We start from the raw sequence: 23,451 nt of genomic DNA on the forward strand, positions 1-23,451 counted from the left end.
AATGGGGATTCACTTTGTTTTGAACATGATTTGACTTTGGTGTGTACTCAATTGGGTGTCTGTTCTGTAATTCTTTTATACTTGAAACATGCGGAGGTTTTGTGGGTGTCAGTTCACAGACAGAAAATGTGAGCCAAGAGACAGAGTGAAATGAGGTCATGGCTACTGATGTGCAAACCCATCAGACTCTTCTAACCATGCCTGCATTTTAAGCTTAAAGAACCTAAAAATACTAGCAGGAAAAGACCAAGTAAGGTCTCCCAAGCCTGTTCAGACTAGCTATTAAGCATTTCTGGCAGGCAAAATATTTCTTAGTTATAATTATCTCAGTTTTTAAATTATATGTAATTTATTTTCTCTGCAAAATCACACACTTTCACTGCAGTGTGGTTAAAGCTTTGGACTCTCAACCATGAGGTTGTGGGTTCAAATCCCACTACTGACTTGAATAAAGGCATTGGCTGAATAATAATAATAATAATAATAATATTTCTGCCATCAAACTCCTTCTGACATTCATGTTAAATTCTCTTCTTTTAAATATATCTTGTTGGGGTCCTGGAACTGTGTCCAAATTCAGCTTCATACCAATGAAATGCCCCTGATGTTTGTCATCATCTTAGAGTAAATTTTTGAATATATGCTATACCTAAAGAAATGTTGGAAATCATGAGGTCTTAGCTCTTCCAGTCAAAAAAGGTGAGATGTAAGAAAGGCATTGTAAATTTGGGCAGATTTTATCTTTCCAATTTGCCTTGGGATCATTTTCAGCAGTGAACAGAAAAAGGATATAAGCAAATGATAAAAATGCATTAATAGAGCGCTTGGCTCAACTATTGCCAAGAAATGCTGATAGAGATAATGGATTTCCAAAGGAAAGCCATATTTTTATTGCTGCTTAGATTAAAAAATTATTGACTCCTGCTTTTTTTTTCTAACATATGCGAAATATGACTAGGAAAAAAAGATCCCTCAGGTGACAGGCCAACAAGCTGGACTTCATAGTTTATTAAGAGGCTGAGCGCCTTTCCGGCTTCCTGCATGACCCAACCTGCCACTTCTTATTAGTGGCCGTGAATCCTCACTACCCCTGTAAACGCCCTGGGGGTGAGTAACTCTACCTGTCCTTAGATTGTTACTGGACTCTGCCTCCCACTCCCCCCCCAAACCCCCTATACTAATGTTCCTGTTTTTTGTCCTCAGAAACATTTAGAGTGGTGTGTTTAAAGTTGTTGTTGTGTGCAGTCCGCAGTTTTCTGCTAAGCGGCCCCCCTCTCTTCCATCTGTCCACAGTAGGCTTCAGGGCAGGCAGGTGTACTCTGACTGCTGAGCAGTATAAGGTGGGCGGGGCTTGTTTTTATCCCACAGTGCAACTTGTAGAGTAAGCTGCTGATTTCTGTTTGTGGGAGGTCCCAGACCGCCCATGCTGTGCTCTCCTGCCAACTCTCCTGCATTTCGCTGAAAGATGGCCCTGCATACATTACTTGCTGGAGAGACGCTGGGGGACCTGCAGCTGTGAATAAGAAGCCTGGGATCAAGGAATCTGCCATCATGGATACATGGGACACCTTGCTGCCCACTGATGATGAACTTAATGGCAACAACTTGACAAACGGCCAGGAGAGATTGTGCACTGAGATGGTTGAAGGTAACAAGTGGCCTGTGTTTTCGAGGTACAGGGTGCAGAGAGAGCCCAGATTTAAAATTATGTCCATGCAAGAGGCTGGCTCACATCTAGCCTTTCAGTAAAATTTCATTAGGCGAACTGGCAACAACTGTGGATCCTCCAGTTCAGCGAGCCAAAGCCAGTATAACTGGTCGTGAAGGTGTGTGTGTAAAATGCATTATAAATCTAATTTGGGAAAGAGCAGTTCTTCTTGTGTTTGTCTTGCACATGTTTAGAGAGCACACACACATTGTTTACAAATGGGATGGCAAGGAGACTTATGCTTTCTGCCAGTCTCAGATCATTTGTGTTGTTTTGGAGATATCAAGACACTTGAGCCGGTATTGGCTATGGCTGCCCTTTCTTTGTTAACAAGGATTCATTAGCATGTGCTGTTCATTTTCATGCAAATAGTTTTCTTGGGAGTGAAAAGCTATGGAGAGGAGAGCATTTCATTGTGCCTCGTTACTCCTGTGTAAACATTGAGGGGTTAGTGATTGCATTTACACAGTGAACATTAATATGTTTCTGTAAAATAAACCAATGAGTTAACTGAATGTTTGAAATGACCGGCTAACTTTATTACGTTATTACCTTTTTATCAGTCAGTCAGTTGGTTATATTGCTTAGTTAGCAAACATTGCAAACAATCAGGTGAAAATTAAAGTCCTTCTGGAAAAATAAAAACAAGGTGTGATGGAAGTTCAACACCCAAAATGTTGTGCTTCTGTGTTTTTTGCTCTTTCAGTTCTTCTTAACTTTGATTTGTGTTTTCCTTTTGCTAACACATGTTGAAGAAATTATTCTTAAACTGGTATCATTTAATCAAATTAGAATGTGTTATGAACATGACAAAAATATCTGGGTTGACGTCCCCTCGTGCCCAGCTTTATTTCTGTAGTCTGAAAGCCACACACAGTGAAAATTAATATTGAAAATGAATATTAGGAATATAAAACCAAATTGTTCAGAGAGTGAAAAAATCCATAGAGCTAATACCTCAGGCGCTGAATTACAAGAATTGGGTTAATGTTCTACTCCTCAATAGCCCCTGTTTGGAAGAGTTGTTTGCCTTCTTTCTGTGCTGCCCCTTTGTTATTGTTCCATAATGCCAAGGCTAATTCTATGCTTGTTACCTATGGCCATGTGTTTGTAGCCCCAAGGTGTCAGAGCTGTTGATCTGCTTTTTTTGCCACATAACTCTGGTTATTACTGTGTTTGTGTATTTGCTTCTCCAGGGTTCCAATGTAGTTCCTGTACTTTTTGCCTCTTGGTTTCAAGGTTGTCCATCTGCTTGTTGCTTTGTAGTGCCAAGATCGACCCTCTGCATCCTGTTCTGTGCTATGTTGTATATCATTGGTTCTTGTCACCCTTAGATTTAGCATCAGGCTCCCAGACGTATTGACCTTTCTTTTGTAAGATGCCAGCTCAGCTTAATACCCAATGGTAAGAGGATTGTTCCTCAACTTGGTGGCCCATATTGTTAAAGACTGAAGTATCGCAACCCATTTGATTAGCTTCTGTCTACCTAGCCAGTGACTGTACATTCATTACTCCTCCTTAATCACTTGTTCTGCCTCTCCTTGTCATGTGTTTGTATTTATTGGCTGCTTCCTTCATCTGTTTGGCTTTAAGTAGCACAAGTCTCCCATCTCTTGTTGGTTATTTGGGACCCTGGCTGACTTCCTTCTCACTGGTCACTTGTATCGCACATAAGGTAAAAAGCACTAGATTGCCTCTACTACTTGCTTCAGACTGAATATTTTATGCACACAGTGATGGAATTTACTGTACCATCATATTGTAAAGGAATGCTTTGTACTGGAATGAGGTAAACATCTTGGACCCTGCTGATAGGGTCGCTTGAAGAGCAGCACCAAATTTCCATTTTCCGTTGACATCACTTTTTTGCTAATGTCTCAGTTCATGCCCACCCCCTGTGCTTTCAAAAAATACTTCACTAAAGAATGGCCTGCACAAATCTGTGTGTTTATTTTCATTAATGGGGGAGGAATGAGGTCAGAGAAACAATGCAAATTGGGTTCAGCTTTGTGACAGGTTGTATTTGTACCTCCTGTTGTTTGGGAAAGTCTGATGGAGTGAGTCTTTCTAGGAAGACCATCAGGAAGTCTGGGAATGCTTTATCTCTAGTCCTGGCAGGGTAAGCCTGCCGACAGACAGGTCAGTACATGGGCCTGTCATTTACGCCCCAGTGAAGATCGGCACAATTAGAAAAAATGGTGGGCCTCGGCCGGCATAATTCACCATGGGCACAACACTCTGTGGACGTGCTCTCCAACACGTTGTCCTCTGAACCTTGTGGGTGCGCAGTGTCCACAGCCAGAAGGCTGATCTTAGAATCCTGCACTGTGATTGGCTGCAACCTTACAAGCATCACACATTAAAATCTACTTTAAACGGAACTATCCCTGAGCTTAGCATCGCACAAGAGGATTAAATTGCATCTTCTCCTATCTGGCTCTTGAATACGTAACAGATTTATTCTAGGACACTGGCAGCTGGGGGCTTGCAGACAGTAGAGTTGGGAGGGGGGTCATTTCTATCTGTTGTTCTCTGTTCTGTAAACAGCATTGGAGGGGGTGTATATGGCCTGCACAGCACGTTCATTACATTTGATTGAAAGTACAACAGTCATTTGTCATCACAAGAAGCCCCCACCTTGCCAGCTGTGTTTTCCCTTTCTGATTACTGAATTTACTAAGAAAACTCATTTTGAGCTTTTAGTACACATTTAACATTATTCTTTGTGTCTCTGTTCAGTGATATTAATGTATTTGTTTGTAGTCTAGAATGGTTCATTTTAAGACAACCCTGGCCATGTTGCATTAGGTTAGAATGGTGTTCACTGTGAAATGAGTTATACAATGCCTAACTTAGCTGTTTGGTGATGATAATATATTTCTTTATACTTCAGAGAGGATTTCAGTGTGAAAGGCGCTAATTGAAAAATATTCTGAGTGTTAAGTGACTATGTGTATTTATGTTTTTGAATGGAGTTTAAAAGAAGTTAGTCTACAGTATACAGCATAAGATTATTTTCTTTTAACAGCAATGCATTGATTCATATTTTTAAAAAGTTCATTCAGAAACATCCCGATTGAAGGTAGCCTGAAATTTTATTGGTGGTTACGTATTTGAATTTTTGAAATTGTTCAGTGATAGTTATACATTTCTTTATTTTTAGGTGGGGTTCACATGGCAGGGACAATTTGAAGCATAATCTTACTGCTTAGTGACAGTTATATCCACTTATCCATCCATTATCCACTTCACTTATTCAGTTCAGGGACTGTGAGAGCCAGTGCCTAGTGCAGCATCACTGGGTATAAGGTGAGAACCATTACTAGACAAGGTGCCAGTCCACAGAAGGGCACACACCGTGCACATGCCAGGCCAATCCAGAGCCTCCAAGTAAACTAATATGTATGTCTTTGGATGTAGGAGGAATACCCATGCAGACACAGAGAGAACCAGGATCAAGAGGCAGCAGCACAAACCTCAGTGTGTGCATTTTTATAGTTTTGAAAATGAGTTTCTTCTTTAAGGTGCTAAATAAAAGTGTAAATGTTTAGAGACAAATTTGAATTTATTTAAGTTAGACCATGTCATTCACTATGAATGAATCTAAGTTAACCACAGCCTGAGTGCTTAATGAGTTTTATACACGTACATATATTTTAAGATGGAGGTCATAGTGAAATTTGTCTGTGTGTGAAGTATAACCTGTCTAATGGCTGTTTTTATTTCCAAACGAATTTCACAATAAAAATGTGGTAAATACAGCATAAACTGATTGCCTGGTATTTTTAAGTATTTGTTTATATTTTACAATCCAGATCATTAATTACATATGCTAGATACAGCAAAACCTTAAATGTTTAGCAAACATAAATAACACTGGTCTACAAAAAATATTTTTTGTTTGCTATTGGGAACTTCAGAGCAGCTCTTTATTCACTTTTTACACTGATTTCATATATGAAATCGGAATTAAGCTAGCATGTCAGGTTTTTGAAATGCATACAGTATCATTGACGTTTTGACACTTTTGAATATCAATATAATATATCAACACGATATCTGGAGTTTGGACTATGTCCCACCAAAATTGTTTTGATGTGTTTATTCTGAAAACAAACCAGAAGACGATATCAGGGACATGTTAAAGTATATTTATGTGAATTTACCTCAATATAAAAGTGAGGTCAGCGTGCCTAAAAATGTTGGAGGCACTCGCTTGTACTGCACATCCATCTCTCTTTGCAAGAACCAATACTAGTCTCCCATCATGCTCGGAGTGAAATTTCCCTGACATTGGTTTTCCATCACCTTTATATCTTGATGAAATCTTTCCCCATGCTAATTGCTGACATTGCCCAGATTTGGTGGAAAAAAGTCGAGATGAGAATGTAAATGCATCTTCAGTGACATTCGGGGTCCCATAAGCTGATACGCTTTCAGCAGGTTCTCCACAAGCTCAGCGTTATTCTCTGCTCTGTGACTGCCAAGAAAATTCTGGACAACCCGCACGAATGCTTCCCATGCTGCTGATTCAGTGGGCTTCAGTTTCCTTTTGAACTTATTGCCAAGCATCAGTTCACGGATTTCCGGAACAACAAAAACACCTTCCTTAATTTTGGCTTCACTTTTCTCGAGACCAAACTTATTTCTTAAATGCATCGGCATTTCTGTCCATTGCCTTGACAGAATTTTCAAAGTAATGGTGAATTTAACAAACAAAATGTCCTGAAATGCAATGTTATGTTAACAGTAAAACCTCTACCTACTGTACCGTCATGTCTGAGTTGTGTTATTATGCTTTAGAGTCAAATAATCAGTAACAAATATTTTTTCTGCTAATTAAAAATTAGTAATTAAGAAAAAAAATAATGATGACAAGGTAAACAACTCACGGCTCTTAGTAATGTGTGGTGAAATCCTTTATCTCAATGGCATTCCTAGTGGAATTCCCTGTATTTATCAAAATGGTTATCTGCCTGTCATCCCTGCGTGGAGTTTGCATGTTCTCCCCGTGTCTGCGTGGGTTTCCTCCAGGCGCTCCGGTTTCCTCCCACAGTCCAAAGACATGCAGGTTAGGTGGATTGGCGATTCTAAATTGTCCCTAGTGCATGCTTGGTGTGTGTTTGTGTGTGTGTGTGTGTGCGTGCCCTGCGGTGGGCTGGCGCCCTGCCCGGGGTTTGTTTCCTGCCTTGTGCCCTGTGTTGGCTGGGATTGGCTCCAGTGGACCCCCGTGACCCTGTAGTTAGGATATAGCGGGTAGGATAATGAATGGACGGATGGTTATCTGCCTTTACTGTCCTGTCACCCTAGTTGTCCAAGACCTGGAACATCATAACTAAAAAACAGGACGTGCTCGATGAAAATGGTTTTCAGATTTGCAGTCAGCAAATGAAACCTGTTAACGTAAAGGTGAAAGACTCCCAGTAGCAAAATGCTTGTTGACCAGTGTAATCTGTTTATATTTCATGATAGGCTTATTTTCAAAAGAACCGTAAAAAGTTCAGTCTGTCTTTTTAGTAGATGTTATATACGTATGAAATGGCAGTTCCACCTCTTTTATGGTATAACACAGAGATTACTGCAAAGTAGACTATATAAAATATATCTTGACGATTTACACTCACAGTGATTGCAGAAGTATACAGCTTCATCTGATTGTTAGTGAGTGTTCTGTATTTGTTTGTTTATCAGAATAGAGTTTAATGTGAAATGTGCTATATAATGTGTAACTTCACTGTGATGAGGTTATATAATGTGCTTCACAGTAAATGGTAACACGTAGGGCACAGACCAATTGTAATATTAGCAAACATTATAGTTCTTATGATTTCTTAAATCAAAGTTTGTCCACTCATATATAAACTTTGATGATTTATTCCCAAAGAAATGTTGCCTTCCTAAAGATTAACACCATTCTACTTCCCTCCTCCTGCCCATTTTTAATACATTGCATTCACTCTTTTAAAGTTGTTGTGCTGTTTGGTAATTCATGCTGATCACAGGGAGAGGAGACTTGGCAGACATCTGTGTTTTTAACTCCATGCCCACTACTCTCCACTGATAGTGTGCTTCACTTAAATAACTGCCTGGTTACTACAAGGAGCAGTGTAACCTTTAAGTGTGCATGCAGGTTGTTAAGTGTAAACTGCTGCCTTACTCACTGGGATTTCATAGTACATGTTGATGGCCTGATCTCGACCTGCTTTGAAATATTTTTGTTATTGTAGTTGTTTTGTGTGCCCGCCTCCACCCTCAATATCCCAGAAATAGTGTGCAGACGGGGTAGGGGGAGGGGGGATTGGGGGGCTTTTAGGTTTGCCCTCATTAGACGCCTAGCCCTACTCAGAAGAGGCAGATGGGCCCCTGCTCTCATTATGTCTTGTGTTCTGGAAGCGCTGTCAGCTGAAATCCTGGATCGTGATAAAGGTTTGTTTCTTATAGCCCATGGTAAGAGACTGAATGGTCCATGCATGATAGGTTGTGGGGCCTGCTCAGGCTCTGTTTAGATCTGCCTGTCTTTTCTCCCTCTGTCTTTCAGTTCAGTTTAATTCAGTTCAAATGAACTTTATTGGCGTGAGAAATTTGCATTACTTTTGCCAAAGCAGAAATCATAATATGCAAGAGTTTAAAAGGTATTTACAATAAGATCAATAGTTTTAAATATACCTATATGTTTTGGGAAGTTGCTGCGTATTTAAATTTTGATAAAGCACTTACAGAACTGTACTGTTTATGGTACTGTTTCTGTTGGTCTGGTGTTGTGATGGCCTTCAGTCTCTCTGTCTTGTTCTCTACCTCTGCCGGTTTGTTCCTATTGAACGTACTGTATAAGGTTTCGAACAGTTTGTAAAAGCCAGAATGGGGATTGATTTAGTGGGGTATCCTAAAGTTTATTGTTGATTCACCACTACTTGTTTATTTCTCTGAGCTTGATTACCAAAATAGTAATCGAACACCTGGCCCTGTCAGCCTTCATAGTCAAGCAGCTATATCTTGAAGCAGACGTCACTTGGAATTATGGCCAGAAGGTTAACTGTTTTTGCCCTGAGATGTCCACAAAATGGCAACAGGGCGTCTTATTAATATGCTGGTTATAATGATGTATTTCATAGTGCTGGTAGACAGGCCACTGTGGTCACTCTTTTTCTTAATCAGACACCATTTCTGGATACCGTAGTTCATTTATTTTGCGGGTTTCAGTGTTGGTTTCATTTCAACAGCCTCAGACAGCCAGACATTGTTTTTTGTTAATTCTTATCTCTCTTTAATATCTAATTTAATTCTGATATTTTTGTGTAGTGCACAATGAACAATGCCCCATTGAGTAATTTAAGTGCTGGATACTCTGCGATGGACAGGAGCCCCATCCTGGGTTGGTTCGAACCTTGTGCTTAATGTTAACAGGGTCGGCACTGGTGCTTTATGACACTTAACTGGTTAAGCAATTTAGGAAGTGAATGACAGAAGTCACAATGGTCATTGTTGACTGTTGTGAGGTGCTCTAATATTCTCAGTGCCTCTCCTGTTTTTTTCCTAATGGTATGGAAATAATATCAAAAAGCAAGGCTAATGAGCACAGAGAAATATATGCCCACACCCACTTGACCCATAGATAAAAGTACAATAATGCTGAAAGACACTAACTTCTTAATGGAAGAGGACGAAGACCAGGAATCAAGTGACATCCCACCCAGATGCCACTGTCCATCTATCTTCATAAAGAAGTTTAGTTTTTAACAGAAGTACTTTATTTTCTTACCATAAAGGAGAGACTACAAAATGCATAAAAATATTTTGAACCTGGAACTCTGAACCTTAATTAGTGAAGCTGTATGCAAAAGTCTGATAGTTGTTGAAATCAGTGCCACAAGTTTGAGGGAGAAGCATTGTTTGAAGTATGGCTCCTTTTTTGCTAAGCCTTACTCACAAGGTAGCTAGCTATATGAGTGCTTACCTCAGTAAACAGGATGATGCAGTCTGTTCTATATGGTGTTTTAACTTTCGAATAACTATATGTTTTAAGTGTGGAATAAACTGTTGGTGATGTGTATGTCTTGTGTCTGAAAACTTCTTAAACACTTTGGCATAGCAGTGTACATGCATGGCATGTGTCCAGTACTAAAATATTTCCTGGTAGCTCTGCTACCTCAATCAGTCTTTTTGAGTTTGGTTTTATTTGGCTTATCAGCCTAAGCACAACTAGTTATCAACCTGTTGGCATGTCCTCAAGACGTCAATAAGAAGCTTAAGGTTAGCCGTGAAAGGGTGTTTGTTACATGCAGAGACAACTGGTTGATCCCTTGGCCTGTGCGTGTCAGCTTATTTCCTGTGGCCACACACCATAATAGCCTTAATAATTGCAGCCCTGTCTTGGAATGCTTTCTTCTTCTTCTCAGTGCTGTGAGCAGAGCAGCTCTGCCACCTCCTGGCAGGATTTGAAGCTGCATGCTTCCAAAACCTCCACTGAATTGTTTGCTGAAGGAGAGCAATGACACTTTTTATGCCATTTGCTCATTTCAAAACCTTTTTTTAAATCAGCTTCTTCAAGACATCTCAGTTAACATAATAGTTCCGCCCTGTTTTGTGAAGTATTGCTGTGACTGCTCCTTTCTGGACTTCCTACCGGTGCTGCTCCTCTGCATCACATCTTGAATCATTTGTGTACTTTACGTTATTGTCAGTTGGTCTAAAGAACTGCTGAGAACAAACAGATGTAAAGCAATGGTTACATGATTTTACCCAAGCAGCTTTACTGAGGCTATTTAGTTGCAGCCCTGAAGGAGTGCTGGACATGAGGAGCACTTGTCACTTGGCCCCTGAGGAAAAGTTGCACCTACTGTTATTAGGGACAGCTAGTCCATACCTGTCAACTCTCTGGCTTTTTCTGTGAATCATAAAGATTTTTATTTAATTATGACTGTCTAACATCTGGGCGGCACGGTGGCGCAGTGGGTAATGCTGCTGCCTCGCAGTTTGGAGACCTGGGGACCTGGGTTCGCTTCCCGGGTCCTCCCTGCATGGAGTTTGCATGTTCTCCCCGTGTCTGCATGGGTTTCCTCCCACAGTCAAAAGACATGCAGGTTAGGTGGATTGGCGATTCTAAATTGGCCCTAGTGTGTGCTTGGTGTGTGGGTGTGTTTGTGTGTGTCCTGTGGTGGGTTGGCACCCTGCCTGGGATTGCTTCCTGCCTTGTGCCCTGTGTTGGCTGGGATTGGCTCCAGCAGACCCCCGTGACCCTGTGCTCGTGATTCAGTGGGTTGGAAAATGGATGGATGGATGGATGTCTAACATCTGTAAAAAGAATTTGTTCAGGTTCTAGCCTTTATACATGTCATAAGTTCATAACCCTGTTGTCATTAAATTGTTAAATCAGGGCTTCCTGCCCCTAAAGGTTAAACAATTTTATTACTAACAGCATGTCATAATATCTTTTTTTGCTAGTCTGGACTTGTTTGTCAAACATTATGACAATTTGTTGTGCCTGCTGTTCAGCTCTCGAAGGGTCTTGTGACTTATCTAGTGCTGTCAGAATATTCTGGGATTACTGGTTTGGAGTACTGATGCAGTTGCTGGGGATGTTTGTTTAAAGCTCAGAGATTGTGATGGAATTTGTCTTATGGGGCTGTAGGGGTCATCTTATCCTACTCATTTGATGTTCAGAGGATATGATGGATCTGTTTATGTGGTGTCTTTATCTGCTGTGAAGACTAGCCTCGACACAGACAGGCAGACACCGATGGTTCAAACACCAACACACGTTTATTATACATATTTGCAAGTATTTGTATTACCATGCACAACCTGGTGCCCCTGCACCACACACCCTCAGTTCAGGCCTCTTCACTCCTTGGCCTTCCTTCACTGCCTCCACTCCTCTCTTCACCCTCTTCCACCTGACTCCAGCTGATGAATGGAGGGAGGCAGCCCCTTTTAAGTCCACCCGAACGTGCTCCAGGTGCACCCTGACAAGCTTCCTGCGGCACTTCCTGATGTGGCGGATGTGCCGCATGAGCACCCAGAAGCACTCCAGGTGTCCCTGGTTTTCCTTCCGCCAGCACCTCCAGTTGTGATGGAAGTGCTGATGTCCAGGGCTTCTCAGGCGTTTGGGCGCCCCCTGGCGGTGACCACGGGCCCCTATAGGGTTGAGTTTCCATGCTCTGTTCCCATGGCCACCATACCAACCAGGATAGCTGCCCTCTCGTGGTCTGGAGGAGGCATAGTCCTTCTTCCGGTCCTTCCAGGCGTCCCGGCTGGATACCGCCCCAGTCGCTCGCCACACTGCTTAATTTGCTTATCTGGAAGTCTAATGAAACCTCAACCACTAAAGGCTATGTCACGATACACGACTTTTCCAGTGATTTTCAGTTGTAGCCTTCATTTACATTATCTTGGCGAATCACAGAATGTCACATGCCCAGCGTCTCAGTCCAGCTATTCAGCAACTCACTTTGATGAAATCAAACAGGTTTGATTTTTCTTTAGTTGTGGGGGTGGGCTTTGCGTGTATGAGAGCTGACAACCAACGAATGCTCATCTGGTGCAAATGAAAAAAGAAAAAAAAAAGGTAGCTTAGCATAACTGTTAATCTTTTATGCAGCACTGGCTCCATCAGGGAGCACACTATTGACTGTCACAAAAAGGAGCAGCACAGCTGTACTAGAATTTCTGCTCTTAGTCAATATATGCAACATGGGCAGAGATTTTCAGTCTTTCAAACTGACATGGTCCAGTGACAAGATCAGCAACTACAGTCAGCAAATTTGACATAGCATTAAAACAAGCTAAACAAGAACAGGGCATCCTGGCCAACAAAGCTCACCACTCCTATCCACTTAACTCCTCCAAAATAACATCAAGTCGAGTTTTGAATGTCCCTAAAGTCCAATGGTCTACCACACTACTTGGTCACTTATTACACGTGTCTGTGGTTCTCTGTGTGAAGAAAACTTCAAATGTTTGTGCGAAATTTACCCTTAACAAGTTTCCAATTGTGTTCCCATGTTCTTGATTAACTCATTTTAATGTCACAGTCTCAATCCACTGGATTATTTCCCTTCATAATTTTAAGCGCTTCATGTGAAATCTTAATCTCCTTTTGCTTAAACTGTAAAGGCTCAGCTCATTTAATCTTTCCTCATAACTCATTTAATGCAGTACTGGAATCAGCCCAGTCACTCATCTCTGGACTTTCTGCAAGGCTACTATGTCATTTTTATAGCAAAGAGACCCAAACTGCACACAGTACTTAAGATGAGGCCTCGCCAATTTATTATAAAGCTTGAACATAACCTCCTTGGACTTGTACTCTACACATCAGGGTGCTATATAACCTAACATTCTGTTAGCCTTTTTAATAGCTTCTGAAAACTATCTGGCAATACACAACTGGAAGTTGGTTAATGTGACATTGCCTTAAGTTTTCAAAAGCAATAACATTCCACTTTTCTCAGGTACTGATAGCCCACCTAAAAGACATAGTTGGAACTGCTTGTATGGTTTTAGTGATTTCTGCTTTTATGAGACATTAAACCCCTCTTGAGTGTTGTTTAGCATACTCCCCTAAAGAGTGTTTTGGTCTTTTTTCAGATTTTGTTATACAGTGTCTTGCTGATATTGTATGCCCAGAAATTGTGAATAAAACAACGTGTTGTCATTTTAGATATATTAAATGCAAGATGAACTGTTTGTGTCTGTTGCTGGTATTTAAGCCATCAAATAAAGTTTTGGGACTAACTGAGCTATTGTTTTATATAGTGCAAACCTGAAATAGGACAGAAAATTACATTTCAAAACTCTGATCAAAGGCCTGAAGATCACTGGCTCCAACATTTCCTTCCATATCAATACTTTATAGTAGTCTCTGTCTTCTCATTTTCAGTGTTGTGTTCGGAGAGAGTCGGGCAAGTGACAAAGACTTACCATGACATTGAGGCTGTGACACATCTTCTAGAGGAGGTATGATGGAGATTACTGAACTTAAGCTTACAGCTATAAGGATATCAACAAGACTAAAGCCGTCTTTCCTGTGGTGCTTAGAAAGTCAGTTCTTTGGCTTTCTTTCAACTACTAACTCTCATTTGTGTACCTGCAGAAAGAGCGTGATCTAGAACTTGCCGCACGCATAGGACAGTCCCTTCTGAAGTCAAAGCGCTCTCTGACTGAGACCAATGAACTTCTGGAGGAGCAGCTAGATGCTGCCAGAGAGGAGGTGAGATTTTCTGACATACCAATGTTAGGAAAGTAGCAATGCCTACTTCAAAGTTTTTATCCATTCTGACATTGACAGTCTGTTAACATATCCATAACCTCCTCAGATTGCCCAGCTGCGACATGAACTCAGCATGAGAGATGATCTTCTTCACATATATACCAGTAACGTTGAGGACAGTGACACATGGTCAGCTTTTTCCACACCGTGAGTCTGCACCACCCTGCCTCTCTGACCGACACCATCTTGCTGTTTGTGTATTCTGTCAATAGTGTGGTTTAGTACATTTACAGGAACACCTATCTGCCTTCTTCCATGCAGTTTGCGGCACAGCGAATCTTCTACTTCACTTCAGAGCTCTTTCCAGTTTGACTTCCTGCAGCAGAAACTGAAAGGATTAGAGGAGGAAAATCTAAAACTTAGAACAGAGGTAAGTAACAATAACATCTAGTACACCTGTTGGAACTCCGACTACAATGGCATGGTACATCTGCTCAAAGAACATTATGCCATTAGTCTGTACTAACTACCCAAGGACTAGTGGGCTATTTGACACAGATGAGAGAAATTCTGATTGAACTGTTAAAGCCATATTTAAAGGGACAAATAGATATTACATTACATACCTGCAATACAAAAATTTGGACTGTATGCTCACTCTTGCTGGCTGCTTTATTTTAATACCTACAGGCTAACGACTTAGAAAATGAGACAACAACCTATGAGGAACAGGAGCAGCAGCTAATGCTTGACTGCATGCAGGAGCTTGGTAAGTATCTGTGACTGTGGCTGAGAACAATCATGGGGATTGGCAGGGGTATGAAACCTACCTTTTTTGAGGTCTGCACATCTGACAGAATTTAGAAAAAATGTAAGCGTCGGTTTTTGGCAGAACATGGTATGCTTTTTGAAGCCTAGACCTGCTCTTCATGTTGACCTGCTGCTGTGTGTCACTACTCTGAAAGGTACAGTAAGGACAATATAATTAACATTAGCCTGAAACCTGTAATGAAAGGAAGCATGGACAATTATTTTATTGTGTTATTGTACATTTAGCTGATGTCTTTATCCAATATGACTTACAAGAGTAGACTACATGATAGTTGTTCACTGGTGGTCCTTACCATAGGAGCATTGGCAGGTAAAGTGACACAAAATGAGGTTGAGGTACAGCTGGGAATTGAGATGGTAACCTTGTGTTTTCTAAGCATAATGCTTTGCCAGTACACCGTACTGCGTACTTTGAGAAATCCTCTAGGCTTGCTCACATTGACCTTCCTATTTCTCCTTTTCCTTCTCCAGCTTCAGCCAACAAGCAGATGTCTGTTTTGTCAGATGACTTGGCTCGAAAAGTGGAAGACACGGTGCGGCAGCAGGAGGAGATAAGTCAACTGTTAGCCCAAATTGTGGACCAGCAACAGCGGAACAAAATAGTAAGTGTTAGTAGTCCTTGTGATGACACTGGCTATATAAAATACTGGAAATATTCTGTAAACATGAATGACTGAATAAGAACGGACTGAAATCCAGTGTTCTCAGCCTGCACTGTCACATGTATTTAGCCTGTTAATGTTTTGTTTTTTCAGCTGTCAAGAGAGAATGAAGAGTTAACCCAGCACCTACTGGCTGCCAGAGAGGGGCAACAACAGCTGAAATGTGAGGTGAGAGTCCCTGTTGTCAGCAGGAGTCACTGGTACACTTGATTGTTTGGTGTTCATAGTCTATTAACACTGTCTATATCCTAACCCATTTATTATCCCAAACAGCTTTCAGATGTACGTGAGAAATATTCTGAATGCAAAGCCATTCTCCACGAAGCTCAGGAGGAGATTAAAAACCTTCGAAACAAAACCCTACCCAACAGCACCATCAACCGTTATGGGGCACTCAACATCTTTCCTTTGGACTCCCTGGCAGCTGAGATTGAAGACACAATGCGCAAAGGCCTTGACAGCCCAACCACTCCAGAATACAAGTAAGAACCACATATAAGAATCCACACAAACTCAAAGACAAGCTGTCTACAATACCCTTTACTTCACAAGAGGCCTGCTCATGGAATTTTGTTATCATTTATCTCTGCATCAATTTTTCTGTATCTCCACACTTTCTACAGGAATCATCAGAAACGTGTTTTTGAGACAGTCAAGGCAGTAAACCAGGTTGTCCGGTTTAAGTCCCTCTGCCCATCTCCACAAATTCCGGGTTCTGGTCAGTCCTCTACCTTACACTCCACTCTGCCCAGCCCGTTGAGCACTCCTCGTACCAGCTACTATGGTTCTGACTCTGCCAGCATGCTATTGGAGGACAAGCCCCCAGGAAGCCCGACTCTCCCTGGCAGTTCTCAGTAAGTAGTCAATTCACAAGGTTAAAAGGAGACCTGCATTACAGCATGTCTACATGAGGGGCAAGGTGGTTCTCTAGCTTTGTCAGAACACTGGCAACATACTGTATTTAACAGCTGCTGAATACTGTCGGATTCTTTTTGGATGGCCTGTGGCTAAATTCAAGCCTTTTTTTCTGCAGCGTACGTAAAACCTTTACACAGGTGCCAATGCAGTTGAAGCTGTGCTGTTGGCAGGTACCCATTGCTGTTGGAGCTACTTTGCAGGCTACTGCCTCTTGTTGTTTTTGAGTTGCCTGGAGGTATCTGCCTGATAATGTTGGAGGTGCTATGTATGGGGCTGCCGATTACTGTTAAATGCATATGGAGTGCAGCTGCCTAATAGTGGAGGTAGTTGTCTCTTGCTTCCTATTGGGGGTTGACTTGTAGGCAGCTGCTAGCAGCTTCAGAGATGTGTTATAAGTAGCTCTGTCTTATTCCTCAAGATTTCCAGTCTTGTTCTTGAAGGTGTCCATTGGCTACAGCCATTGGATATGACTGGCAGTCTTGTTAGAGTTGCCCTGCATGTTTTCTAATGAAGCCTGAAAGCATCCTACTCTTGGTATTGGAGATGAGCTATGAACAGTTGCCTATTGCTGCTGGAAATGATGTATAGTTGTAGATGGCTTTAAGAGACTTTCAAGCCATGAATTAATGACTGATGGGTAGCTACATGAGTGGCAATGTGCCGCAGTGGTAACACTGCTGCCTCGCAGTAACGAGACCTGGGTTCGCTTCCCGGGTCCTCCCTGCGTGGAGTTTGCATGTTCTCCCCGTGTCTGTGTGAGTTTCCTCCAGGTGCTCTGGTTTCCTCCCACAGTCCAAAGACGTGCAGGTTAGGTGCATTGGCGATTCTAAATTGTTCCTAGTGTGTGCTTGGTGTGTGGGTGTGTGTGTGTGTGTGTGTGTGCGCGCACCCTGCCCAGGGTTTGTTTCCTGCCTTTCGCCCTGTGTTGGCTGGGATTGGCTCCAGCAGACCCCCGTGACCCTGTAGTTAGGATATAGCGGGTTGGATAATGGATGGATGGGTAGCTACATCCCACAGAGCACTTTGAAACATAAAGCATCTTCCCAGTGTGTACCATATCCTCAAAAAAGTGTATGATGAAGTGTGACCAATTGGAAGTATGTAAATTCTAATTATACAACTGTGTAGGCAGATGGTCACCTCTCTGATGCTTTCCATTCTGCAGGCCTGAAGGACAGGACAAAAAACCTGGCCAGCCGGGCACCCCTGGGGGCCACGACCTGGAGGCAGCCCTGCGGCGACTCTCAGCACGGCAGGAGAGTCACTCATCTGAGCGGCCCTTTTTTGAGGTTGAACGTGAGAGGAAGCTGCGAACGCTGGCTGCGGACAGTGAGATATGCAGCAGTGGCTTCTTGACCCCAGACGAGAGTGTGTTGTCCACTGGAACCAACTACTCTGGCAGCTCTGAGCACAGTGGGGGCTCAAGCATCTCCCACAGTTCACGTTCATACTACCCAGATCGGCTGCAGATTGTCAAACCACTTGAAGGTTGGTAGTATTGCTACCTCGGACTGTATATTCATTCTTCTATTGGGTGGACATTGATGTGCATAATCATCTGGGTCATCATATGCATATTACCTTCAGCACCGTGAAACAGTGGGTAACTTCACACGGAGCCTGGTTTGATTTGAGGCTGGAGTGCCTTTTGTGTAGAGTTGCAATCTTTCCCAGAGTCTTTGTAAGATATTTCTAACAGACTAAAGCTAACAACTCTCACCAATCAGCAACTCCAGTTTCATCTTCTATGGATTAGCATGATTATACACCCTGAAAAGTCCTAAAGTAAAAGCAAGTGAATAGAAAGTTGTACAAATGGAATAGTGATGATTCTTAGATAATTATGTGTATTTTTTTTGTTTCACTCATCAAAACATTGCACCTTGAACTCATAGGCTCTGTCACTCTTCATCACTGGCAACAGCTGGCTAGGCCAAATTTGGGGGGCATACTGGATCCACGGCCAGGTGTGCTCACCAAGGATTTCATGGAGCTTGATGTTGACATGCAGGAAATTTACAGCCTCAATGATTTGGAGGAAGATGAGATGGATCCAGCTTCCTCGTTCACTCTGGCTGGTGCTTCTTCTCTGACTGGAAAGCAGGGCAATAGAGGTAAGTGGTCACCAACTTCTGTGATGTTGATCTGAAAGACTGTACTGTCTGGTGCTTGTGTTCTACATTCCTCCACCTAGCTGTCCATTTGACATTCCACGCCGATCTCATCAATTTCTCAGTCTTGTTAACCGTACCTTGTCCTGTCCTTCATTCTAGTGTGTCAGTCAGGTCACAATCTTCCCCAGACCCTGCCCACTCATACCATCACCATGTGCCGGATCATGCACCCCTTGGCTGAGCCGAATGGGTGAGTATAGTGCTGCTAGGCCTCCAGCTGTGCTGTGTACAGACCTCTCAACTTCAACACGGTGCTTTTTGCCTACCATTGTGATTTGGTGCTGTGTTTTCACTGTCTGCTTCCTGCCGGGGAAGATGGCCTGAAGCACATACAGTATCTTTCAAGCTCTGCATTCTTTGTTGCTTTTTTCTTGCCATGATTATCACCTTGCTTTACATTATGATTTATTTGCATGAATTATACTAACAGTACATTATGAAATAATGTTGTGTACATGTGTATGCAAGTATGTGTTTGTGGAAATGAGTGTAAAATAGCTCCATCATCTCATTTTCTGTTTGAGAATTTTGAAAGCAAGCTGTAACTTCTCACAATTATACAGCAAGGGGGGCTTTTTCTGTGTGAAACAGCATGAGAAGCCAACAGTGTAGTATCACACATCCTAAGGCCAAATGCATTTTTTGAAATCACTAAATGACAAAGGTATCTGCCCTATGTTGAGGTTATGATGGACAAACCTGTGAAAAGCTTGTAATGCATAATCCTGTGGACTTCCATCAGGTCCATCGCTACTCCTACTACTCCTACTACTACTTAGGGGTGCCAGTGATATGCTGAGCCTTTAATAGAATTCAACCGTTTAAAAAACATTAAATAACCAACCAGATCAGATTGTAATAATTAATGTCATAGGGTTGGTGTTGCAGTGGTCACTGCTGCTACTGCAAGTATCCAGTGTCCTAGGTTCAAATCTCATGCCCATTTGTTGTCCGTACTGAGTTTGCATGTTGTCACCATGTCTGTGTGAATGTCTAAGTTATTTAGTAATTGCTGCATCTAAATTAGTGGGTATGTTGGTGTGTGCCCTTTGTAAAAATGGTCCTCAGTCCCAAGTATAAACTTTTTTAAAAATGGATGTATCTCTTATGTTGGAAGGGGGGTTTCCTCCTAGTAGAGATGATAATTTATTATTACATCCTGTGTTGAACCATCTATGACCCACCTGACCAGCAAAGACATTTACCAGTGCCGCCCAATGCTTGCATAAACTTTATGCCATTTAATGTCATCATTGGGGAAAAAACTCAATCAACCCTTCTGTCATCTAATGTCAATCTAACAATCTGCAAGCTACTGGAAGAGACTGGATTATATATGTATTCCCCTTGATGTTCTTTTAAAATGCATTTTTATATAATATATACATTTTTTTTCTCTTTTTACCAGACAGAGAAAGCCTTGGTACAGGCGCTTGCTCCACATCTAAAGGTTTTTTTGCTATCAAAGTAAGATTTCCACTGACTTGTTAACAAAGCATGATCACGATCTCCACTCCCACCACTAACTCGTTTGTGTGCACACATGAGGCAGTCAAGGGGTTCCTGTGATCCACTTTCAAGAGACTGTTCAGGGCTGGGAATAGCAGTTTTCCGAGTACCTCTTTTTTCAAAATATTCCTTTTGTTTTTTTGGTTCAATGACCTGTACATAAATGAGCATGAGGAAGCTTTTTTAGAAACTCTTGAAAAATGTAGTGTAATGAAGCAGGAAGACAGGAAGCTGCTTTGTGAGGATCAAATGCTGTTTACAGTGGCTGCCTCTGTGGTAAACCTTTGCTTGTGCAGGGCATTTGTAGATGTGATGTCCTTGGCAACTCCAGCAGCTGTAAATGCCCACGATTAAGGAAGCCTATGAGATGAGTGTAGTAGGAATTAATTTAAATTTTCTAAGCAGTTATGGGTTTGTGTCATCATTTTATTTTTTTTACCTTGGTACTCCAGTAGAGATTCAGAGTGAGGGCAACATCAGCTACCAGGTTGGAAGCAGCATTGAAATAAACTGGGCCAGTTTAGAGTCCCTAGTCAAATATCCTGCATGTGTTCATAAAGAAAAAAACAGATACTGACATGTAGAAAACTCCATCCAGTGTCCAAAAAGGAGCTGAACAGCGTGACTCTGGGCGCGTATCACCAATTTGCCATTATTTTCTTTTTTTGACAGTATTACTTTTTTATATGTATCCAAGGTTTTGAAAAAGGTGCAGTATGCAATTACAAAATCAGTAAGATTCAATTCAATGCAGTTCTTTATTGTCATGTTTACAAGTACCATGTATAATGAAATGCTTACTTGCGTGTGCCTCTGCAGACAGGAAACAAACACCAGAGAAAAAATAAATATATAATAAATACAAAAAGAGACAGCAAGTGTATGTGCAAGGTAACAGTAGTAGTAGCAGTGAAGGTGACAAGATTACTGATTGTTCATAAGCCTAACTTCAGTTGGGTAAAAACTGTTCTTGAATCTGGTGGTGCGTGTTCGGATGGATTTTAGTCACTTCCCAGATAGGAGGAGGGTAAAAAGTGACAGTACAGGATGGCTGGAGTTCTGCCTGATACGGTTTACCTTTCTAAGGCAGCATGTAGTGTGGATGTCATGGATCGCAGGGAGCTGAATGCTTGTGATCTGCTGTGCTGTTTTCACCACAAACTGTAGAGCTCTGTGATCCTGAACTGAGCAGCTGCTGTACCAGGATGTAATGCATCCTGTGAGGATGGATTCCACAGCACACCTAAAGAATCGATGAATGTCAATTAACTTATTAAGCTGAGGTTATGTACTTCGGTGTTCAAGCAGTTAAGCCAGTTTTAGTTTTATTTTCTTACTGGTACTTTGGGAGAGAAGCTGCTGCTCACCAGTCCACAGTGGTATCAATTCCCCTTTGGTTGCTCACTGTACTCCTAAGTAGACTGCTAGAATCCTCTTTATGCCATTCCCTAACCAATCAGCTGTCTTAATCTTCACCTTCTGTCTGTCTTCTAACACTAACAATGTCCCGAGTCCTTTCACTAAACCTCAGTCTATAGCCTTAACATGGCATAAGCTTGGTGGCTAATGTTGTGTGTCACATGGATTACAAACGCAACTGCTCTTCAGAAATGTCCAGCACATCAATCCATACTCCTCCATGTTTGGTATGGTCACATGTGTTTCTTATTCTGCCTTTCTTTCTTTCCTTCCTAGCCTTCCTAATCAAGGCCTTTCCTCTCGTTGGAGTTCTGGAAAGTTAAGAGAGGCTGAAAGCAGCCTCCTGAATCAGTGCAGACCCTCTGAGTCGGTCACACGCCAACGGGCGCACACCTGGACACTGAGTACTTCGCTGGGATTGGCACGACTACTGCAAGAGCAGGGCATCTCGGCAGCCAGTGGCCATAGGTGGGAGCACCAGCTGCTTTCTGGGCCCCCATGGAACACTTCCTTCTGCAGTCCACCTGGAAAACATGAGACACGTGGTGGAGCTTTTGCACAGCCTGGGGTAACAAAGCCAGCTGCTGCCACAGGCCCTGTTTTACGTACTCAAAGCTATAAAAATATTTTTAGCATTAACTTGTTGGAAAAGCTGAAGAGCCTTGGGTTGGACAAAGTGGCAGCCCGGGGACTGATAACCAAGAAAAGTGGAGCCAAAGAATCACCTGCACAAGGAGCTACAGGAGAACACTACAGCCATTAGAGGGCACCATTTTGTATCTTTTTCTGTCAATGTTAACAAGTGGACACTTTTAACATAAAAATGTGTGTATGAAATACACAGAGCTATGAATATAATGTTTTACATTCGTACAAGGCAGATGGTTCACTGTGTGGACATGCATTAAAGTGGCACAGAATGGCATAGGGTTTATTGAAGCTTTGTCAGACTCCTAAAGCCTACAATCACCTAGAGGAGGGAGTCTCCTCCTGTTGTCACCCATTTGAATGCTGCCTGATGTGCACACACACCAAAGACTCTTGTTGCAGCTCATTACATCAGGAATGCCACTTGACCTCAGGGCCAAAGAAGGATAGACTGGCATAGTCAATCAGTCTATGATATTGATTGACTAATACTTTTTGGGTGTTTTGATGTAACGTGTATCCTGAGATGGTTATCAGTCTGTTATTACATGGCACAGTTAATTTCCACACGAACTGTTGGTACAGCATGGCTTGAAGTATTTTGCCTGTTGTTGAAGGACTTGGGGAGCCACACACTTTTTAAAGAAACTGTTATCTGTGACAATTGTGCCCTTCTTGTTTTATATTAAAACGTAATGAGAGAGTACTCAGGGGGCAGGAAATACGTGATAGGGTTGCCAGATAGATGATCTGGGTTCACTTCCTGAGGAATAAAAGCCATTGGCACTGAAGTATCGAAACCTTTTAGGAACAAAATGGTAGTTGTGTCATTTGTTTCTGTTCCATGGAGCCAACAAGAATAATCACCAACAGCAGAGACAGTGTGTTTATTTAACAAATGGCACGAATGGGCAATCACACAAGTCATGCAAGTCCGAATCAGATAAGGGGATCAGAGTGGACTATAGGAGATTTTCTTGCCCCTTATCTGGCCACCCCTAAAGTACAGTGCCTTGAAGCTGCACTTTTTAAATACCACATAAAGACTGATCCGGAGGCTCTTACCTGGCATGAACTCCCGTCCATTTAACTACTTATTCTCAAAGGCCAAGGGCTCAACATTTTAGGAGCCTTTACATCTGAAAACAACAATCTGAATAAAATGTATAAATATCATTTGTGTTAAAGCCTTTTTATGTCATTAATGTTTGCTTGTGTCTATCTGTGCTTCCTGAGTCTGTTTCTGAGGGCATGTCTGAATCTTTCTGGATCTTCATAGTTTGCATCAGACATCACCTGGGTTAAACTTCAGATGTGTTATGCTATCTCTTGATTGAGTGGTCCTGTCTTTGTCCTTCTCGTGCACTTTTTTTC

At 41.9% G+C, this 23,451-nt stretch overlaps 1 protein-coding gene across 11 annotated transcripts in view; it reads left to right on the forward strand.

Annotated features, from left to right (window-relative positions):
- The window catches only part of LOC114664492 (trafficking kinesin-binding protein 1-like), an 83,489-nt gene extending 60,236 nt beyond the window's left edge, over positions 1-23,253 (forward strand). For 6 of the 11 annotated variants that reach the window (XM_028818613.2, XM_051936459.1, XM_051936460.1 and 3 more), the window contains exons 4-16: positions 13,587-13,663; positions 13,800-13,916; positions 14,023-14,123; positions 14,238-14,346; positions 14,607-14,685; positions 15,219-15,349; positions 15,503-15,577; positions 15,683-15,891; positions 16,033-16,263; positions 17,493-17,815; positions 18,223-18,441; positions 18,601-18,691; positions 21,706-23,253. In XM_028818613.2, coding sequence (XP_028674446.1) covers positions 13,587-13,663; positions 13,800-13,916; positions 14,023-14,123; positions 14,238-14,346; positions 14,607-14,685; positions 15,219-15,349; positions 15,503-15,577; positions 15,683-15,891; positions 16,033-16,263; positions 17,493-17,815; positions 18,223-18,441; positions 18,601-18,691; positions 21,706-22,192 — 2,249 coding nt within the window. In that variant the 3' untranslated portion in view covers positions 22,193-23,253. Of the gene's footprint in view, positions 1-1,429; positions 1,649-13,586; positions 13,664-13,799; positions 13,917-14,022; positions 14,124-14,237; positions 14,347-14,606; positions 14,686-15,218; positions 15,350-15,502; positions 15,578-15,682; positions 15,892-16,032; positions 16,264-17,492; positions 17,816-18,222; positions 18,442-18,600; positions 18,692-19,909; positions 20,549-21,705 lie in introns of those variants that run through there. The other 5 variants (XM_028818612.2, XM_028818614.2, XM_051936464.1 and 2 more) reach the window with 5 other exon arrangements.
- Positions 23,254-23,451: the final 198 nt, after the last annotated feature.

This window comes from Erpetoichthys calabaricus, chromosome 14 (assembly GCF_900747795.2).
Source record: "Erpetoichthys calabaricus chromosome 14, fErpCal1.3, whole genome shotgun sequence".
NCBI classification, from domain to species: Eukaryota; Metazoa; Chordata; class Cladistia; order Polypteriformes; family Polypteridae; genus Erpetoichthys; species Erpetoichthys calabaricus.